The sequence below is a fragment of the Calypte anna genome, chromosome 4, assembly GCF_003957555.1.
Source record: "Calypte anna isolate BGI_N300 chromosome 4, bCalAnn1_v1.p, whole genome shotgun sequence".
Taxonomy (NCBI): domain Eukaryota; kingdom Metazoa; phylum Chordata; class Aves; order Apodiformes; family Trochilidae; genus Calypte; species Calypte anna.
In genome coordinates, this window is record NC_044247.1 from 18264670 (window position 1) to 18285505 (window position 20836).

The window sequence follows — 20836 nt, forward strand, 5'->3', positions numbered from 1 at the left end:
AGCTGCTCTGGATGCCACCAGGACACCAGATGCTGATACAAGGAATTTCTCTCTCTTACACATCCTCGAGGCTCACAGATCCTCTAGGAAAAAAAGCAAGAAAAAAAAAAGTAATACACCAAGACTTAGAGGAATCCACTGGATTTTCATTTCTCTTGGGAAGTGCTGATGATCCCTTTGTCTTTTATGCTAGGTTTTTTTAGTGTTTTTTATTTTTTCCCTACAACTCAATTCTTCTATATTTTTTTTTCAAATTCTAGAAATGCTGCTGCAAATCTTCAAACCTGACACAGAAAAAGTACATTTTAAGCAGCATGGAAGCATAACCAACTTTACAGGCTTGTATCTGAAATGTAAACTGACAACTTATTTCACCAGGTTTACATTCCAAACGGAAGCTGGAAAAGGAGGAAATAAAAGTTTTCAGGAAAGGGAGGAAAGCAATGCAGGAAGCTGAGTTCTGTGCTGAGCAAAGCAGAGCTGGGATGATGAGAATCACAAACCAATACCTGACAAACATCAAGATCAGTCACAAAGCAAAACCTGTGGCACAGCTGCTTGAAATGACACCTGCTCGCCCTCACAGCATCCACGCCTCCAGCACAAGCAGCTGGAAGCTGTAATAATTACACTGTACATTCAGGAGGAAGAGGGAAGACTTGCAAAAGGAGAGAGACAGGAAAAGGACAAGAAGAATAAACCCTGTAGAGCAGTGGGTTTGCTCTTGGTGCTCATTACAAAAGCAAAGCACTGAGCAGTGCATGGCCACAGCCCCCTGTGGCTGCCAGGCTGTGCAGGTCACTCCTTGTCACAGGAAAAGCTGCTCTGCCATGTCAGTGTTTCACCTGATGGGTTCAGAACAGGTTTATTTTTTCAAGTAACAAAACAGAAGGTGGTAGAACCAGAAAAAACAGCAATCAAGTCAAAGTATTTTCAAGTACTCTGGATCAATTACCAAATGTGTACCACAAGAGTCACCAAAATGCAAATGTGGCCCTCTGAGTTAATTAATACCAGCTTAATAAACGTGGCCAGCTGCACCTCCTTAGCTGTTAGTTCAACACTTGAGTAAAAGTAAATTGTGCTGCCAGAACACCTATGTGGGAGGCAGCAGGTCCCTGAATCCATGGGCACACATCAGCATCTCTGACTTCAGGAAGAAAAGGGAATTCCTTAATTTTTTTTTTCCTCCTGAGACTTTACATTCACATTGTGTTACAGACTTTATGCATCAGGTTTGACAACTAATCAACATTGTGCTTTCAGTCCATACCAGCATAGGGAGTTAAAAAAACTACAGCTAGGATAGATTCTACTGAATCATTTCTGGTCAGTTCCACAAAGTAAACACTGATTGCTAGAGTGGTGCCAGGACCCTGCTGCTCCTGGGCACTCCAGGCCCACACCAAGCCAGGAAGAGACAAAACTAAACTGCAGTGCAGTGAGATTTAAAGTCCTGATTCCTCAGGCAGGACTTGCTGGCCAAGGACACAACTTACCCCAAGTCATCATCAATATGATGTTTCTCTAGTTAATATGATGCTATCTCTATTTTTTTTTCTTTTTTTTTAGGGTACAGTGTACCTGAAGGTAAATGGGAGAGGAGAGGGGGAGGTGGTTGTTAGCAGTCAGTTATTTTGGAGGATTAATGGGTGAGTCCAGAGGTGACACAGCTTGGCAGGTGTCAAAGCAAAATCCAGCAAGAGTGTTTGTTCTTCCACACACCCACATCCCCTCAGGAAAGCTGCTGAGAGCAGGGAAAGTCCTTGCTCACACAAAGGAGGTGAAATGTGTTTGTGGAATGCTGAAATACAAACCACAAAGGGGACAAAGGTGAGGTAGAACCTGCTGTGCTGGGGCTGAACCCACACTAACAAACCTGTGGTTGTGCTCAGCACCGTCAGACACTCCTGGGAGGTCTCTGTCACCCGTGGGCTGGGTGTCTCTCAGGACACGCGTGTCACAGCCTGACTTGGTGGAATGACAGGCAGCACCTGGTGGTCTTCCTGACAGTCAGAACCCTGACAGCACCTGGCCCAGTGGCCACAGAGGAGCTTGGGACACACCTCGGATGCTCCTGGATTAAAAATACACCTGGGCTGACAGAATGAGACAAAAAGTCTCCAAACCATCTGCCTGGTTTTATATACAAGGGATTTAAAGAGGTGTAAAAGGCACAAATAGCACCCCTGTTGGTGCTAAATTCCTGTCCATTTTCTTACTGTGTTTAGCTGCCATCCTCCTCTCAAGATCCTCCTCCAGAACACATTTTGCCAGAAATGAGGCAATTAATTCTCCTGCCACCTTCCCTCAACCACAGCTTTAAGGTCCAGCAAGAGATTTGCATTAGAAATGCCAGCTCAGACTGACAGGAAAAAAGTGTTCCAGCATTCAACAACCATTTGATGAGAGAACCACCTGACAAGACAAGGTTGAAGCAGGAATATTCAGAGTGTTCAGTACTGCTTGGAGGAGGAGGGAGCCCTGCACACCCCCTGCCTCCTAACAACTGAACTCCAGCAATGGGACACCCTACAGAGCTGCCTGCTCTGCACCCATCTGCAGAGGCTGCTGGATAACATTCCTGTCTGCAGGGCAGAGCTTGTACCAGGCAGTTAAACACTTTCCCATATGGACAGAAAAATCTCTGTGAGATTCTGTCTCTCAAACATTTCCACTGGTAGCAGCAGCAGAGTAAACAGAGGGAAAAAGGATTTAGTATGGAGGCAGAACCTGTGTCACCAAAAAGACACTCACTGGGTAATTCCTCATGATAGCACAACTGCTTCTGCAGTCAGTGTCAGCACAAAGAGCTGATAAACAAACACAAAAAGGGGACAGGAAACAGTAACAGACCAGTTCAAGGCAGTACAGTAATAGTGGAGCATGCACCTAATTCAAACACAAGGGATGGAGCTGCCAGGTCTGAATCATGCAAATAAAAAAAAGCCTCAGGACTAGGAAAATGCACATAATCCCACCAGCAGATCCTCAGTCCCACTGCACAGAATAAAACCAGTGATACATTCCTTTGACTGCACATGGAACAAAATTAGTAAGAAATCTGATCACCTCTTACTGCTGAAAAACCTTTAAACCACCACTCAATACATTTATGGAGGAAAAAGTCTGAAAAAATTCAATACATCACTTGAGTCTTCAGCATTATGGGACCCAAACCACCTCTGTGGGGTGTAACCCCCAAACACTGCTGCTGGAGCTGAACTTCCAGTGCACATTCCCAACTTGTGTCTTTCCAATTTACATTTTCCTCTCTGACTCCACACACACAGCATTCCCATCAAACTCACAGGAATGAGCTGACAGTACTCTAATTATCAGGCAAACTCTGTCATTTCAGCCCTAGGAATTAATGCAAACTGGATTGTTTGAAGTTCCCTTTTGCATTTTGGGTGACTGCAAGCAGGATTGAGCTTAAGGGGCACTATAACTCAAGCTCCAAGATAATTAAACACCACTCAAAAAGCAAAAACCCAAAAAAGTGTAAAAAACTCTATGGCCACAATATTCTTGAATCTTGATACTGGCAATGTGAATGTTTTATTTTCACACACAGCTGCACACGTGTATGAGCATCGTCAGCTCTTTTTCTTTAAACACTTGGAGCCAACCATCAACTTAGTACCAAATTTCAGCAGGTCTGTCTCTCACTGAGTTTAAGTGGCTCAAGCAGAACTTTAAACACATTAGGAAACACCACTTGTCAGAGAATCAGTCTCAAAATAAATACCATTCCCAAGAATATTATGGCTTGGAAGAATTTCAAGTCCCTGATGTCTGCAACACGAAAAGGCCTCTGGAAATGCCCTCGTGTCAGTACTTTTTACTTATGTAGAATAAAAAATATATATATTATTTATAAAATAAAGAGAGCAGGCCAAAGAAGACTGGCCAGAATCACTCTACAAAACTGTTCTGTTCACTCCAAAACTTAAACTTATAAAGCCTTGAAACATCTGGCTGGCAGGATTTCTGGAGAAGCACTCTAGAATGCAGGTTCCAATCAGATGATACTTCATAATGTTTTCTCATCCTGAAGATCCACTTGTCTGCCCCTCAGAACTGAAGTCCATGCCAAGAGAAGGAATGTTGACTCCTGAGAGGGAAGCTGAAATTTAAATGAAGAAAAATGTGCAGCTATAAGCCCTGATTTGATGAGCACTGGATGGCTGCCTAATCTTGACTGTGAGCATTGTTTTAAAGGCACGAAGAGTGACAGGGAAAATGCTGGGTTTTTTCACTCCCTCAGTCCTCACTGACAAGCAGCAGAAAAAAAAAATGCTTTGGGCTTTTTCTTCTCAGTGGAAGAAAATGGAATTGCATCCACAATATGCAGAAAGCCCACTTATAAAACAAGCCCTGCAGAATGAGGACTACAGAGCTCTGTCAGATGATGTAATTCAACACCCAGAGAAAAGAGAGGGGTAAATTCTGTCTGACTGTCCCATCCCCTGCTCCTTGAACCTTGCTCAGACACCCTGCAAACGTTTCACAGGTCAGGACACAGCCTGCAGCTTCCTGCAGCACCACACGTGTGGGACTTGACTGTCCCAAACCTCCCCACTGCTGTGGAAGGCAGCTGGCAGACCTGGGAGCTTTCCAGTGGCAGCATCTTCCCTACACAATTACCACCTGTTGGTGGCCCCAGGTTTATTCAGGATGAAAAACCCCCACTAGATCAGAGAGGAACAGCTGGTGTGGGCAGCACAAATCATTGCCATTTATTCCCAACTGCAGCTTGATGTTCTCAACTTCAGATTCTCTCCATTCCTTCCCCACACCTCTCAGCAGTCACTGACCAGACTTCCCAGCTTGTAACAGCACAAGTCAGGGCTAAGAGTTGTTCTACCAGGTTTACCAGAGGAGCTGCAGGGTTTGTGCCCTCCCCTGCTTTTGGCTCCTGTGTTCTCTTGGCATCCAGCCACTGTTTGCTTTGAAGTTCTCTCAGACAATATATTTCTGGACAAGATGGAGAAATATTGGTGAAATCCTGCCAGGCAGTGGGCTGGGAGGCCTGGCTGGCACACTGCTATCACCCCTGCACCCTCCAAAGCCTTCAGCACCCTCAATGTCCCTGCCTGGGCACTGTGAAAAGCAAAACCTGCCCAGCATGACCCAGCAGGGGCTGCTTAGAAGGTAATGAAGCAAATAAAATACTGACCTCTCTGAAGCAGCTTTATCCTGCTGCCTTCTCACAGTGCTATGTCTCCCTTTCTATGACGAGGGATGAAGCTTCACCAGAATCTATAGAATGAAAAATAAAGTAGTTAGAGGTCAGCAAATCTGGTTTTCTCCCTGAGAATATATTTTCCACCAAGTGTGGGAGTGTTTTTTTAAGAATGATTCCAAATAAAAATAGACAACCACTTGTCAGAGCTGACTGAATGGCAGATTTAAAACTGAGATGATTTGGTTCATCTATTTCATAACTGTTACAAGCTTGAAAGCCAGAAAGACAAATAAAGCTACTTGAGATATAATGGAACATCTCAGGCCTTTCTGGTTGGAAAATTATAGTGGTTTATAAATTCTATTGCATAAGATGGAATCTATTAAGCTTACAGCACTCCATTTGCTGATGCCTCACAAAAAAGAAAAGCAGTGGTAAGGGAACAAGAAGAGTGAAACATCCTTTGTGCCTATGACACAGTCCCTTGGAACCCTTCTGCTGGATGGGAGGGAGGGTAAAAAGGTTCATGACCTGGGAAATCACAATACATACCCCAAAAATAAATGTGCCCAGGCCTCTTGTTTCCTTACTATGCATAAAAAGAGTCAGTGCTATTGCCATTATCAGGTTATTTTCATATTTATTAGCACAGACATCCAGTTTACCAGGTAAAATCTAATCCATTTATTCAGATGGGAAGTTCCAGAGAAGAGCCCTTTGTTGTGCATCCCTGCAGGAAAGCCAAGGGCCTGAAGGGCAAAGGGAACTGATAAAAGGATAGATGAGACCTCCTGCAATGTGCTACAACCCCTCAGTGCATTTACTTGCAAGTTTCTACTATGAAAAACCCAACAAACAAGAGCTGACTCCAAAGCAGGGCTTAATTTTAGTGTTCAACAGGCAAGTCTGAGCTGCCCACTCACAACTCAGCCAATACCATTTATTTGATCAGCTCTTACAATTCATCCCTTAGGTCAAGACACAATTCATTTCCTTCACTTACCATGAGGTTCTTCATCTATTCCATCACCTTCCCACTGCTCTTCATTCCCTAGGAGAGGGTTCTGAGCTTCACACAAAACTCTCATGGGGAAAAAATGTCCATCCCCCTGGCTGCAGGGGAAAAGGCAGAGAAAGACACAGTAAAAAGCAGTAAGTGACCAAAGGATGACAATTCCTACATGTTTTACCTGAACACAAAGTTGTCTGCTGCCTGTGTTCCCAGTGTTTACTTAAAGTTATTCTTGTATTTTGAAAAATACTGCCTTTGGGTTTTGTGGCAGCTCAGATAATAATTTTTAGTAGTGAGTAGTTTTGGTCCTCAGTTTTTTCAAGCTCTGGAGAATAAAATTTCAGAGCTATAGCCTGGAATCCAGTAATTGTTAGCAGGACTGGAATGTACCTACCTGATCAGCTCCTTTAGATTCAGAAAACAAAAAAAACCCCAAGCAAACACCAAAAAACCCTTAGGGACAGGTAGAAGTGAAGGGGGAACTAAGGAAAACATTTATGTCAAAGAAATGATTTGTACCAAGGTTTAAATTTTATCTATTTATACCATAGGGCAGAAATTAGACTTCTGTGTTGGAATGACACCCAACAGAAAATGGCAACTTCTTAGTTAGAAGCTACTGAAAAACACCTAAAAGACCCACATTGCTGGGGTGTAAACCTGTACACAAAACAGGGAAAAAATTAAAACACACTCTGCAAAGATCTGTTCAAGTGTAAGATGTATATATGTAAAGATTTAACCTAAGAGTGGACAACAGATGGCAACTGGGCCTTAGATTGATTCACTCCTACTGGAAAAGGTTGTGATCTGGTCTGCTAGGAAGTTATTTCAGTGAATTCCAGCATCTTTTAGCTCTGAGTTGCTTATTTCTTACCTAGAGGCAATAGGGAGTAACCACAGCTTTTTGTCTTCTCCAAACACTTGCTGAAGGTTCTTTACAAAGCCAAGATTGAATCCATTTTTATCTGGGCCGTTCTGAAACACTGGAGTTGAGAAAGCCTCTACACACAGAGACAATTTCAGTGAAAGAAAATTAAAATCAATGCCAAATACTCTGAACCACAGTTGTAAGCATATAAAGACAGCACAATTTAACACTTTATGAACCAGCATTACGAAGATACAAAGTTAAAAAATAATATTTTCTTCACTTTGCAAGGCTGTAAAGACCTTCAGACTGAAGGCAGGGATTTGGTCTTGCAGCTGAACGACAGGAAAAAGTTAAACTGAACCACAAACCCTGTGTTTAACCTAGGGAATGGAGCTAAAACATCTCTGTGTGAGACCCACTGAAATTTCTAAGTAAAAATCTGGAAATTAAATAGGTTGGTCTTCAATGCATGTTTCAGAAGTGGCACTAGAGATTGAAATTGCCTCTTTCATTAATGACCTAATGAACAAACGTATGCAAATAGACCTTCTGTCATGGTGAGACACAAGAAATAGAGGGGAGGAGAACCTGGAGCACACCAGAAACAATTTTATCTGCCCTCTAAGCTGCTGCACAGGTCTGATGCCTCAGGAGAGATGAGCTTCAGTGCCCCCTGGAATGAGTTTTGAAGTTCATAACTATACCAAATCAGAATATCTGCTCAAACTCTCAATAATGTGTGGCTTTTTTATAAAACTTTATCCAAAAAAGTGTTAAAAATTGAGCAGTATTTAAATGAGGAAATACAAAAAAATCACTCCAGAATGCACTGTTCCAGATTTTCATTTCACTGGTTCCACAGTCATGGGCTCTTTGCCTTTGCCAAGATGGACACAGTTCTCCCCAACCTTCCTGAGCTGTTCCAGGCTGCTCCAGCACAGGAGCACAAAGAACAATTATTCCTGAAAAGCTGCACTGCTTTCACAGCAAATGTAGTTACACATCTGCATCACATTTCTAGAACTGGACTTTCACACTTTAAGGCTCTTGTTTTCCTGACAAAGCTTTTGTCACACCAGCTAATAAGAGCTCATTTGAAGTGACAAATTTCAAGATCTGAAATCTTCCTCCCCTTATAAGCCAGAAGAAAAGTAGAACACAAAAGCCTTGTGTTTTGGTTTTTTTTCTGTCCTTCTCACAGCACTGCTGGTGTCTTAGAAAGCTGACACACAAGGGCCTCACCAAGAGTAGATCTGTTCCTACTGACGAGCCAGCAGTGGTAGCCAAACAGAAACATCAGGCTTACAAAGAACATGATGGCCACAAAGAGAAGGAAAAGGACATGGAATTTGGACCGGCCGTTCGTCAGTTCACCCTGGAAAGAAAAGCAACAGAGAACAAATAAAAGCTGGAAATTCTTTGTTCCCAGAAGGAGAAGAAAGATTATCTTCTAAAACTCCTATCTGGAGTTCTCAAACTCATGTACACAAAAGTCAGACCTCACTAGCAAAAGCAAGAAGTGACAAAGAGGTGATCTGGTTCATTTCCCCTCCTGCAACCAAAGCAGAAAAGAGTTGGGGTTTGCTGCCACTTTTTGTATGCAGCAGAGCCAGCACACTGACAGCTTCACACCTGGGCACAAGAAACCTGCCCTCTGCCCACAGGAGAGAAGCAGCCACAAGCTCCTGGAGCCCTCTTTATGTTCTGCTGAGTTTCCTGTGCACACATGAAAATTCTGCCCTCCTTGCAGGATAAAGCATGCCAAGAACACCTCCACAGCTACAGCAACCAGGTAGGGTTAGAACTGAGCAGGGTTGGTTTGGTTTAGAAGCCAAGTGTGATCTTACAAGAAGAAACTCTGATTTCCTTCTACAGCAGAAGTCAAGGGCCAGAGATCCTCATCAGCCACAGCTGGGACCTCACTGTCAAAAAATGACTTCTCAGCTGCTGCACATCCCAAATCCGCAGCCACAGAGCTCAAGTCTTGGAGCTTTTCTCAGCAGAAGAAATAATTCCTGCTAGCACCCCATGAGCATCTCCCGAGGCATTTATGTAAGTGATTAGCCAGTAACACAACAGAAATGTAATAAATTAATGCACAGCAAAGTTAAATTACTGAAACACAGCCACACAGAGCTAGCAGCAGAGGGGCTATGAAAAAAAGAAAAAGAGATAAAATGCCAGCCTGTTCCTGGAACTGTCAGTTGGCATTGCTTGCATATGAGTGGTAATCAATAACTGAACAAGCATGCTTGATTTCAGCCAACTTTGAAATTGAGAAAGGAGTCAAAGGGGGATCAGAAAATGAACCTGGGGTTTTGACATTGCTGAGTAAATAGATCCAGCTCAATGCCAGGATGTTACACTTTGAGATGATACCAAAGACTCTGAGATACATACACACCAACACAAGAACAGGAAAAGGACACTGAAACTTCTCTGCCAGAAGCCAGCTCCACAGTTTGAAATTCCTCCAGTCTATTTGCTTCTCCCTTTGTGCATTTCAGACACATTTATGTCACGGGAGCTACACACCAAAGAAGGGCTCAGGAAAATGCCTTGTGGGAAAAATGCAGACCCTCCACTGACTGAAAGCAAAAAAGTAAGCAGTGACTAAACCCCACAAGACTCACAGGATATGAAAAAGTAACCAGATTTCACAACTTACTGTCCAATACTTAATGAAATACTTGAAGACTGTTGCAGCAATATACAAGCAATACAACAAAGAATAGGCTAAGAACAGTAGAAAGAATTTGTAGTTAGAAAATCCAATGCAGTTATTCACCCTAGAGAACAAAAGCAAAGTTGAAATCAGGATATGTATAGCACACAGTTGTAACACAATGAATATGACAATTTTGGGGGCTTTATTAAGCCTCTTGATTATACAACACAATTTCATCAATATATTGCTCCCCTTGGTGGTCAAAATGGAATATAACTGAAGTCTTTTTGCTTTTCACTTGCAAGACTTCTTGCTATGTCAAGTAAAAGGACAGTTCTTATTTTTGGAAATGCTTTTAAGTTGGTACCACTGGGAAATCTGGCAGAGCCAGGCTCTAATTGCTCATGTCTGCTTCTTGTCTGCAAAGGTTTACCAGGTCTGGGACTTCTGCAGGACTTTTTTATTCACCTGCAAAACTTGAGGGTCAGGTTCACCACTGCTTGTCTGTTCACATATAAACCAAATAACCCCAGATTTGATTATAATACTCCATGCACAGGGACAACTCTAAAAAGGGAACACAGGAAAAAATAGTAGGTGCTTGTCAGAAAATTCAGGTTTTAAAAATCCTCTATGATTTACCAGGGAGGTTCAGGTGGGGAAATGGTTTTGTTGCTTCAGAAATCTTCCTTTTTTTTTTTTTTTTTTTTAAAAAAAAACAGGAAGAGTTTAAGAAATTTAGTGGCAGCAATTCTCAGAAAGTGTAAAGCTTAATTCATCCATGCACCATTCTACACAAACTGTCTGTGCCCATGCAAGGGTGCCAGGCATCACTTCAGAAACAACCTGCGTGCAAATATTATTATGGAAAGCAACCACCAACTGCATGCTGAAAAAACTGTGTACCCAAAATTAAAGGCTAAGTTGAAGTGTTCTTAAAATCTGAATACCAGCCAAAGACTGAATGAGCAGTTGTGAGTTAAACTGTATTGATAGAAGAAATTTTTTTTATACATAGTTATGGAACAAACACGAATAATGTGTCTTTCAAAATATCAGACATTTCAGGATTGTAATTGTTTTATAAATTTCCCAGCACAGAGAAATGCATGGTGTAAAATGAAAGAGACACACAGGCACTACTCTGTGAGAGGAGTGTGTTTATACAGCCTCTCTTTTCAGAAAGCTACAAACCAGGATCTAGGACATACCACGGACAGTGATGATCCATTTTTAGCACACATCTGCAAAGGGACAAAAAAAGAAAAAGCAGATTTTTATTTGGTACTAAATTGCCAACTGTAGATCAATAGCAAAAGCCTCTGGGTTTTGGGATGTTTCTACAAGACTCAAAACTCAAGACAACACCATCTCTGAATTTTTTACAGTAGATATTGTTTCCAGATGGAATACTTATTACTCTCTTAAAATCAACCAATGCCCTTAGTAGTCTGCAAAAGAAGAGATGAAAAGGACTTCTCTTCCCTGGAGGTCTTAAAATTTTGCAACATGCCAAAAACCTAAAAAAAGTCCAAATCCTACTTGATTCTATCTTTCTAGGTTAATCAGTTAATCTTCACTAGTTGCAGCTTTTCTAGCAACTTAGCACATGTGGGTGAGGGAACTGCAAACACTCCAGGGCCACAAAGGGCAGAAATGCTGCTGCTGTCACACAGGCACGTACACAGCTGAGGGCAGCTGGAACAGAGGCACCTGGGGACCTTTAGGTGACAAAAGACAGGTGAAGGAGCATGGCACCCACAGCAGGGGGTGGTGACCACAGCCAGACAGTGAAAACCAAGCCAGTGACTTACACAGCACAGACAGAGCAGTGGTGACAGCGATCGGGTTTGATGAGCTGGCATCTGTCACAGAATCGGATACCTGCAATTCAACACACAGTTATTCCAAGCAATAAAAAAGGGCTCTTTTTGCATGTTAGTGAATATTCCACTGATTTCCTAACTATTCATATAATTTCCTCTTATCACATCAAAATATAAGAGCATTAGCAGCTGATTTTTGCTGCCAGGTCACAAGGGGACGAGCAGTGCTCGTAATCCTTCTGGAGACTACAGATGTGGGGAACATTCCTCACTGCAAACCACACAACCAGCTAAAAAGGGATAAAACAGAATTGTACATTTCCCTCTGGCTTCCACCTTTGCTCAGGCTTCACATCCATTCCATTTTTGTTGCCTCTGCAGCAGCTCTTTACTTCAGAATTCTTGGGCCTGTCTGACAGCACAGAACAGCTCAGAGCCTCTGACGTGGACAGGGATTTCTTTGAAGCTTCACCACAGAGCAAGGCCCAGAAATCCCTCCCCAGAATCCTGCCTGGCATGTCTAAGGCAGAGCCCATCTGAAGGACCAGAGGCTGCAGGTTCTGTCACCTCTGGCTGTGGCTGAAGGCAGACAGCACCAGTTGGCTTTGGAATGGGCACTACAGAAGGGAACAAAGCTTCTGAAAGGCAGCACCTGCTACTCCCCTGCAGGTGAACACCAGGCTTGCTTGTGCTCAAGGCTTTTTTGTGTTCCCAGACAAAACCTGAGAGGAAACACATCAAAACAAGGAGCACAAGAGTTACTCTGCATGCAGAGGCATCAAGAGCTCCTGTGGGTGGGCAGCATCACCCTGACTGGCCCCATGGGCCTTAGAGAAACAAAGGTCTGTGCTGAGCTGACCTCCATTCCCTGTCCTGGTGTACACTGGCAGCTTCCGTGCGAGTTCAGTGAGGATTTGCCTCTGCACCTCTGGCCTCTCCTCGTTCTCGTAGCGCTCCTTGTCAGCGTAGGACATGTGGTACTGGAAGCAGAAGTCAGAGAGGAGCAGTTACCCAGAGATGGCAATGAGAATCCTTCACATCCAGGCAAGCGTGGAAATGTTACCTCCCACCCCTCCCAGTGAGATGAACCTCATGTGAGGACGTGGTTGTTAAAAAGAGCAGGAGAGGCAGCAAGTGCTGGACTGCCAGGACACAGAGTGTTACATCAGTAAGAAGCACAAACATGAAATTAAGGATCATTGGAATTGCTGCTAGTGCTGCCTTAGATTGCTGTTTTCATTGATAACCCTGCTAACCTTGATAAGGACACTTGAAGCACTGCCCTGTCACTGCTTGGGATTGCTACACTGGGATCAGTTGTTATTGATAAATTTACATTCCTGCAATTAGGACAAGGACCGGATCAAACCTGAAGTCTCCTTACTGAGTAAACTCCTATAGGACTGAGTCCAGAGAGGTCCTCAACTTGCTAAATGCTTAGAGATCAATGACACCATAATTATGCAAGTTAATAATCATCAGTCCCATTATTCCCAACATGAAAAATCCTACTGGCTCCAGGAACAGCTGCAGAGGCAGCTTTGCCATCTGATCACCATCTCTGATTGAAATCATGCTCTTTGGGGAGTTCAGGCATTCTCAGAATGATAAATTACTCAGTCTTCTTGGACAACTCTGGGTCACTTTCTATCTCTAGGAAATCCAATCAGTTGTCTGGAACAACTGGATTAAAGGTTTTTTGAGTTCTCTTCAGCATCTCTGCTTCCATCCTGCAAGGAATGAGAAGTGCTCAGGCTCTTACCTTTTTGCCTGGCTGCAGTGGGAGAGTGAAAATAGACTTCCAGTATGTCCACACAAAGAGCACAAAGAGAATATGGAATATTATAAGATAGGCCACTAAAAAACAAAAACAGAACAAAACAAAAAACAGAAGCAGAACAATGACTTCTTAAGCAAAATAACTTCTTAAAGAAAATTCATTCATAGTGGGCATAATTCAAACCTTTCACAATGACCAAAAAGAAAAAAAGAAAAAAAAGAAAAAGAACAAGATTTAAGGTGCCAATCAGTATTACAGTGCAGCTAAAGCCTGGAAAAAAGGTTGGCACAATTTCAGAGCTCTGTGGCTACAGCTCTGTCCCACAAACCTCCTCCTCCTCCTCCTCCTCCACCCAATCTGATTCTGTGACAGGGCAGGTGACAAGCCTGTGTCCCCAGGTATGAGAGGATTCCTCTCCCTTCCACACAGCCACGGGCACAGACAAAGCAGAAGTGGCTGGTGCTGAGCAGCACAGAGGTTAATCCTGTACTACTCCAGCAGCTCCAGATTTTGGGATCAGTTGCTGCCTAATGCAGTTAGAATTGCAGCACCACAACAGTGCTCCTCACTGCTTGGCAAAGCTGAGAGAAGTAACACACTCTAATAGAGCTTTACACCACCAGAAAAACATCAAATCTCTTATTTAACACCTTTCAGATTTGCCACAGTTGATGCAATAAAACAAGTCAGGAAAATATCCCTCAGATCGAGCAAAACGGGTCTTGTGATTACAGAGAAAGAATTATAACCCAGTAGACACAGCCTGCTCACATGGTATCCAGTATGCATCAGAGCCATCTTATTTCAAGATGCAAGTTTTATTTCAAAGCTTTGGGGCTCAAGGAGTCACATTGTGGGTCAGAAAGCCAAAGGACAGCTGTCCTTCAGCTGCACAAACTGGCTGGTTGCTCTTTCTTTAATACTTGACTCACTATGAAGTATCAGAAGTTACAAGGCAGCTTCCTTTGAACAATCCATTTAATAGTAACAGTGACCTCGTTTCCCCCTTTTGATTTAAACTTCAAATTCTAGAAACTAAGATTAAAGTAACAGCTACCAGTGGAAAGAGAAATGTAAAATCCAAACACATCCTCACTTCCCAGGCAGGGCTGGCTGAATGAAAATGTAATTGCTAAAAAGGCCAAAAGCAGCTTCAGGAGTTTCAGACCAGACAGCAGATGATCTGATTCCCCTCACAAGAAGGAGAGGGATTCTGTGAAGGGCCACTGAGAATTCCTTATTGTGCTCCTTAAGTTTGCTAGAGATGTTATCCTCACACCACATGCTGATGGAGCTCAGCTATTTTTAAATTTAATATTGGAGGGAGATAAATCTTGCATCATCAGGTTTAATTTTGTTGAGAAAGTATTACAGCAGCACGTTGGAGGAAGCTGACCCAGGGATGCACTGACAGCTCAGGCAACTAATAACTTTCTTCTGCTGAATAATCATGAGTATCATGCTGTCTGAGTTGCTCTGGAAGAGTTTCAGATGTTGGGACAGCTCTACAGTGGGAAGGGAATTGATTTGATGCAGCAATCTGGAGGATTTTTAAGGCTTCAGCTGGTGCTGTTCCCCATGGAACACTGTGCCAGCTGAAAACCAGTAACTCCTCTGTGCCAGAGACTGGAAGCACAGTCTAGCACAGTCTAGCTCTGATCCCACTCAGTGTGTGGGTTGTGGTCAACAGAAACAAGCACAAAATCTTTTGTCACAGCCTCCCTACAAGAAAAGGTTAAAAGCAGATTTCACTGAAAGATCAAATTAAAAAAAAAAATAAATTAACAAATCGTCAGGCTACAGACCAGAATGAGTCTTTTCTGTTGAGCTTGTAAAATCAGCTCTGAAAATGTAGAACAGAAAGGGAGCAGAGGTGTGTGGGTGTCTGCAGACAGAAAGGGGTTTTTCTGAAAGGGAAAAGGGATCAAAGCCTATTTGTGCTCTTCTGCTTGTACTGCAACCAACCAGAGGCATTTCCCAGTTCCTCCCAAAGTTACAGCATGGCTGAGCATGCAGCTGCCTGCCTCCTGAACACATCACTGCAGGAAGGAAATACTGAGAGAGTATTTGTTAAAAAATCTGACAGAAAGCTTTTTGCTATTTCATCTGGAACATTTATCCATCTTTTCACACAAGGGCTGGATGTCAAACACCAAACTGAGGGCTGTCACATACCTTTCTCCACGGGGTTGCTCAGGGTCACTGAAAAAGAAAAAACACGTTGTCTAGAGAGCAGATAGAATTCCCAGAAAAGCTGGTGACAAGGAACATTTGAATTTGCAATCCATCCATTCAGACTGACAGCCAAAAGAGAACCCACTGAGCATCACATCCAGAACTGTTCCTCCTTCCTCTGCTCACGCGACACCCACAACAAGATGTTCAGTACCTCTTACTTATGCTGCATTTCCCTCATTATAAAACACATTTTGTATAGCTGTATGTTAGAAATATGACAAAAAAAAAAAAAAAGATCCACTGGTGACAGTGACACAACAAGATTACCAGGGCTCCTCTTGGATCAGCCCAAGCACCATCTCTGTGTCTGCACACACAGACAGGTCCATGCAGCCTGCTTTGTACCTGACTCCAGGTGGTCCTCATCCTCCAGTGAGCCAAAGCCCCACTGAATTTCTGCATCAGCACAAATAAAAATGACAAACTGGCTCCATTTTGGCTCAGTCAGCAATGCTGTAATGACTCAATAATTTTAACACTTCCTACTAGCAGAGTTTTTACAACCCCTCCCCTCCTTGACCATGATCCCAGAAGCAGTTCCTACTCACAGAACCCCTCAGAGCAACCAGCACAGGGTGCATTGCTCAGGCTCTGCTGCTACTGATGATTTTCATCCATCATGGCAAAAGCCATGATTGAAGTTTAACAAAAAAGATAAAGACATCAAGCTCTATGATGCACAACAACACAGATGACAAAAAAAGAGACCAACTCTTTGCTGTGTCCCTCTGCACTCAGTTTCAGATGAACAAGAGCATTACAAAACCTTTAGTTTTTCCTTTGCTCAAACTATGCCAAGCACCTCGGCCTCTCACAAACACTGCCTGGTTCTCTCCTCAAGTTCATCTCCCACTTGCACCATGGCCCCTCTAAGGATTTTTCTTGAGAACAGAGCAAACTTGGCAGCAGCCACCAGCCAGACACAAACCCAAGGTCTCCTTTGGAGCCCAACTCGTTGGCCACACCACTGATTGAAAGTTGAAAAGCCAACAGCAAGAAACCCCCCTGGGACAGCACCCCCACACCACTGCCAGCCCTCAGCAGCCTGAAGGTGAGGATCAGGAACCCCAGGAGAGCAGCACCTGGGGCAGAATTACCCACTGGGAACCTGAAAATCAGAAGCCAGCACATAAAGCTTTGCTCTGAAAGAAAGCTGGGAGGGAGGAAATGCCCCCTGAGCTGGTTCTCAAGTAGCTGTGATGCCATTTGTTCAGATCCACAAATAATTAATATTCATTGCAACTTCTGTATAGAGCACCTCCTCCACACACTAATAAAATGCACGAGAGAGAAAGATGGTGAAAAAAAAAATAAATTAAAAATAGGTGTTTAGGTAGAGGAGTGATTTTAAGGTGTGATTCTGAGCAGGGAGCAGAGTCCTGCAGAACAACAGGAGCCTGATCCAAACCTCACTTCAGTCAGCAGTTTGCTCTAACAGCAGCACTGAGACTTGGAATTAACCTCTCTTAACTATTACTGAATTTGCAGCGCACTGCAAAACAAGCCTCTTTGTTTCAACAGACTGACAGCACTTCAGAAAAATTCCACATCTGTGGTCTCATCAACAGTTCCATGCACCTTGGAGATATTGGATCAGGAATTCTTGAAAGAAACAGCCCACAATCTCAGGTGCTGTGAAATCTTTGAGGGGTTTGCCTAGCTGCTAATTAAAACATCAAAGGAGCTGCACTTTATTTTAGTCTCCAAAGAGAAAAAAAAAAAAAACAACAATAGCTCTTACTGCACTGGTGAGCCTAACAAAAATCTGATTTAAATTTTCCGTACAGTCCCAGAAGGCAGCAAAACATCTCAACCTTTCTGAGAACTTCCTTTATCTGGATTCCCCTGTCCTGCAGAGAAAGAGCCCCATGCTCCTCCTCACAGTTCAAGCTCCCAGCATTTCTCTCCACCTCCACCACACCTAAAGAGCCTTTCTGCTAGGAAGAGGTTTTTGCACAACACACACTAAACCAGAACACAATAAATAGAGGAAAGTTTCTAACTTACTACACGGTAAAGTTGCTACATTAAGCCATATAATTATGAGCCAGCAGCAGAAACTGCCTTTCTAAAACTTACTTTTTCCGTGATGCCAGAACATCACTTGACTGCTGGGTGTGATTTAACGTATCCGATTTTTTTCCTCTCAGAACACAGAAAAGCAATTGCAATGCAGGGCCTGTACAGGTATTTTCCTTACTGCTTCAACCAGGAATCACATCTGAACGTTACCGCGTGGCAACAACAGGGACTTCTCTGGGGGTATAAACCTCCTGATCGCCACAAACTCCTCACTTCCCCGGCTGGCATCAGGATGGACTCGGGGCTGAGCAGAAGCCCCCACTCCTTGCCAGCCCAACGAGGATCCAAATGTTCTGGAAAATGAGAACATCCTGACCCCCCGCTCATGGCTTCCCCGTGGGGACCCACCCGAGTGCTCAGCAAGAGTTTCCCCAGGGCTGGGGGCCCAGGTGTGGCCCCAGCTCCAAGTTCTGCCGGCGCTGGAGCCCGGGCAGGTTCGGAAACCAACAGCACCTGAGCCAGAACCGGCACCGAGACCTCCGGCAGCGAAGGGGAAGGAGAAGAAACCGAGGAGCTCCCCCAGGAATGTCACCGGGCCCCTGTCCGAGCCCCCCGACCTGACCCTCACAGAGCAGCCCCGGGAGGGCCCCAGGAACGCGGGGGGATCCCCCGGGGACCCCGGCCCGGGGACCGGACAGGGCCCCGCCCCGCATCACGGCCCCTCCCGCCCTCGGCCCGGCCCTGGCGCTCACCCAGACACAGCTCGCAGACGTAGGCGTAGTAGGACCAGAGGACGACGAGGGTGATGATGAGGACGGGCAGCCAGGAGAACGCCCGCTGGCAGCACCTCAGCCCCCGCGACAGAGCCATCTTACCCCTCCGCACCGACGCATCGGGCAGCGCCTGCGGGGCTGCCGAGACGATCGGCAATCGCCTGAGAGGCCTGAGGGGCTGCCACCGGATTGGGCGCGGCGCGGCGTTACAGCGCCCCCTAGCGGGACTGACGGGCAGCTGAGAGGGTCCGGGGGAGAATGAGGAGGAGGATGAGGGGGTCCGGGGATGGATGAGGGGGTCCGGGGATGGATGAGGGGGTCCGGGGATGGATGAGGGGGTCTGGGGATTGATGAGGGGGTCTGGGGACGGATGAGGGGGTCCGGGGATGGATAAGGGGTCCGGGGGAAGGGTGAGGGGGTCCGGGGATGGATGAAGGGGTCCGGGGGGAGGATGAGGGGGTCAGGGGAAGGATGAGGGGATCCGGGGATGGATGAGGGGATCCGGGGATGGATGAGGGGGTCCGGGGATGGATGAGGGGGTCCGGGGAATGATGAGGGGGTCCGGGGAATGATGAGGGGGTCTGGGGGAGGATGAGGGGGTCCGGGGGGAGGATGAGGGGGTCAGGGGGAAAGATGAGGGGGTCCGGGGATGGATGAAGAGGTCCGGGGGGAGGATGAGGGGGTCAGGGGGAAGGATGAGGGGATCCGGGGACGGATGAGGGGGTGCAGGGGAAGGGTGAGGGGATCCGGGGATGGATGAGGGGGTCTGGGGGATGGATGAAGGTTCCGGGGGGAGCGGATCAGGGTGTCCGGGGTCTCCTCAGCGGGGACAGCGCTGTCCCCGGCCGGCACCACCTTGGCCCCCGGCCATGGAGCACGGCTGGGAAGGTTCCCCCGGGCGGTTGGCACCACAACATCGAGTTATGACCCAAAGTCCCCCCCAAAACCTCCTCTAGGAGGTGACCACAGAGTCACCTCCTCTCATCTCCCCCACTGCTTTACAGAGCTGCTTTCCTGAGGCAGATCTGCCCCTGTGAAATTGATTTAAGATGCTCCTGGAATTCCCAGGTGCATGGGCACAAGCCCCGGTGCCTCATTGCTTGCCCTAATTAAAGTCCATCTGTGGTGTTCAAGTGTCCCTGGTGTTCAGGTGTCAGCACTTGGCTGTCCTTCAGAGTCCACGCCAGCCTCTTCCATGGCAGAATCCCCGTGACAGTTCCACACCTCAAGTCCTCGGGTGTCCTTCCTCTATGTTCTCACCCCGCTAAGGAAACTTGATACTAAAAGCTCATTTTATCTGCAATCACACACTTTTGTACTTGGTTCTATCTTGTTTTTCTTGTAGGATGATCCTCTGCACTGCCAACACCAACCCTCAGATGTCCTCAGCACAAACTGCAGTCACTCTTCATGGGAAGATCAGATTCAAGACAAGGTGTGGAACAAAAGCAGCACCCCCAACAACCTGATAATGTTGCATTTCATGTAAAAAAAGAAGGAGAAAAGACCCCCCCCCAGCCTGCTCCAAAGCCGTCTTTGAATTCCTGCAGGAATCCCCCTCATTTCCACATTCAGTAATGTGTTTTGAATTAGGGCTACAGCTAATTAAATCCACCTCATTGCCCCTGTTAAGGAAATTAGTTTTCTTATCAAGAGAGTGATTTATCTAACAGAGTGTACTTCTGATAAAACCCTGGTGTCATTTACCACACTTTCCAGTCACCTCTTTGTTCTTCATTTTTTCCCCTCAGAGTTTCTTCTAAAACTTTCCCTGCTGTTGCTCTCAGACCCACAGGACTGCACTGCTCCTATCAAATTCCTTGGGGTTTGAGTACCACGTTTGTCATTCCACACAAATCCCTGGAAATTCAGAGATCAGCTACAAATCCTTAGACCACATCTGTAAATCCATATATTTAGGGTTGGGTTTTTTTCTATTATTTTAAGATGATGACCTACAACCTCTGACTTTCTTGAAAAAGTTCTTCTATAACAAGGTGACAGCTGTCTTAACCTCTTCTCTACCCACTCACAGTCTATATGGTCACTGATCTCTTCTTTTTCAGGCTGCTGACCTCTTTGAGTACAAAACCTGAACTTTTGGGGACTTTAGTTTCCTGTGTGTGGTTCAGCTCACCCAAGCTTTTGGCTAATCCCCAGTGCAGCTACGCTGCTCTGCAGATACCATAACATCTCTTGGCCTGAGCTGCATGAAGCCCTCAACACAAAGTCTCAGACATCTGCCTTAGATTTTGAACCCCATGTTTCATAGTTTAGATATATATAGGTTTTATATATAACATATATATATATTTGATGAGAAGTCTGGGGCTTCAGGGAAGGGCTTCAGGACACATACACTTGATGTTGTGAGGATCTGGAAGAAGTCAGTGCTCACCTGCTTTCTCCTCCTTCCCCCCTCCACATGGAGCTGAGAAGCCAACAGCTTATG

General features: G+C 45.1%; 1 protein-coding gene and 1 long non-coding RNA gene across 3 annotated transcripts; one reads left to right on the forward strand and one right to left on the reverse strand.

The window, feature by feature from the left end:
- Positions 1-1177: 1177 nt before the first annotated feature.
- On the reverse strand, positions 1178-18591 carry ZDHHC15 (zinc finger DHHC-type containing 15). Of its 2 annotated transcripts, XM_008500134.2 has the most exons (12): positions 18364-18591; positions 15527-15553; positions 13334-13428; positions 12431-12551; positions 11560-11629; positions 10957-10989; positions 9746-9866; positions 8320-8452; positions 7081-7207; positions 6195-6304; positions 5183-5265; positions 1178-4129 (listed from the first exon to the last, which is right to left on the reverse strand). In XM_008500134.2, exons 1-11 carry the CDS (start codon positions 18479-18481, stop codon positions 5222-5224), a joined length of 999 nt encoding a protein of 332 aa, XP_008498356.2. In that variant the 5' UTR covers positions 18482-18591; the 3' UTR covers positions 1178-4129; positions 5183-5221. The 2 variants fall into 2 exon arrangements, with proteins under 2 accessions (XP_008498356.2, XP_030304987.1); XM_030449127.1 differs by lacking the exon at positions 15527-15553 and having other exon boundaries at positions 18364-18558.
- A 788-nt stretch (positions 18592-19379) lies between these two features.
- LOC115598200 lies at positions 19380-20095 on the forward strand. The gene is made up of 2 exons (XR_003987478.1): positions 19380-19452; positions 19730-20095. It is a non-coding gene; the product is annotated as an uncharacterized LOC115598200 (long non-coding RNA).
- Positions 20096-20836: the final 741 nt, after the last annotated feature.

Excerpts from the sequence above, each read along its gene's own strand:
- ZDHHC15 (XM_008500134.2), bottom strand. The coding sequence starts at position 18,481 with ATGGCTCTGTCGCGGGGGCTGAGGTGCTGCCAGCGGGCGTTCTCCTGG. Across the intron at positions 9,867-10,956 it reads ATGGATCATCACTGTCCGTG|GGTGAATAACTGCATTGGAT; the intron begins GTATGTCCTAGA and ends TTTGTTCTCTAG. Across the intron at positions 5,266-6,194 it reads AATAGATGAAGAACCTCATG|ATTCTGGTGAAGCTTCATCC; the intron begins GTAAGTGAAGGA and ends TTCATTCTATAG.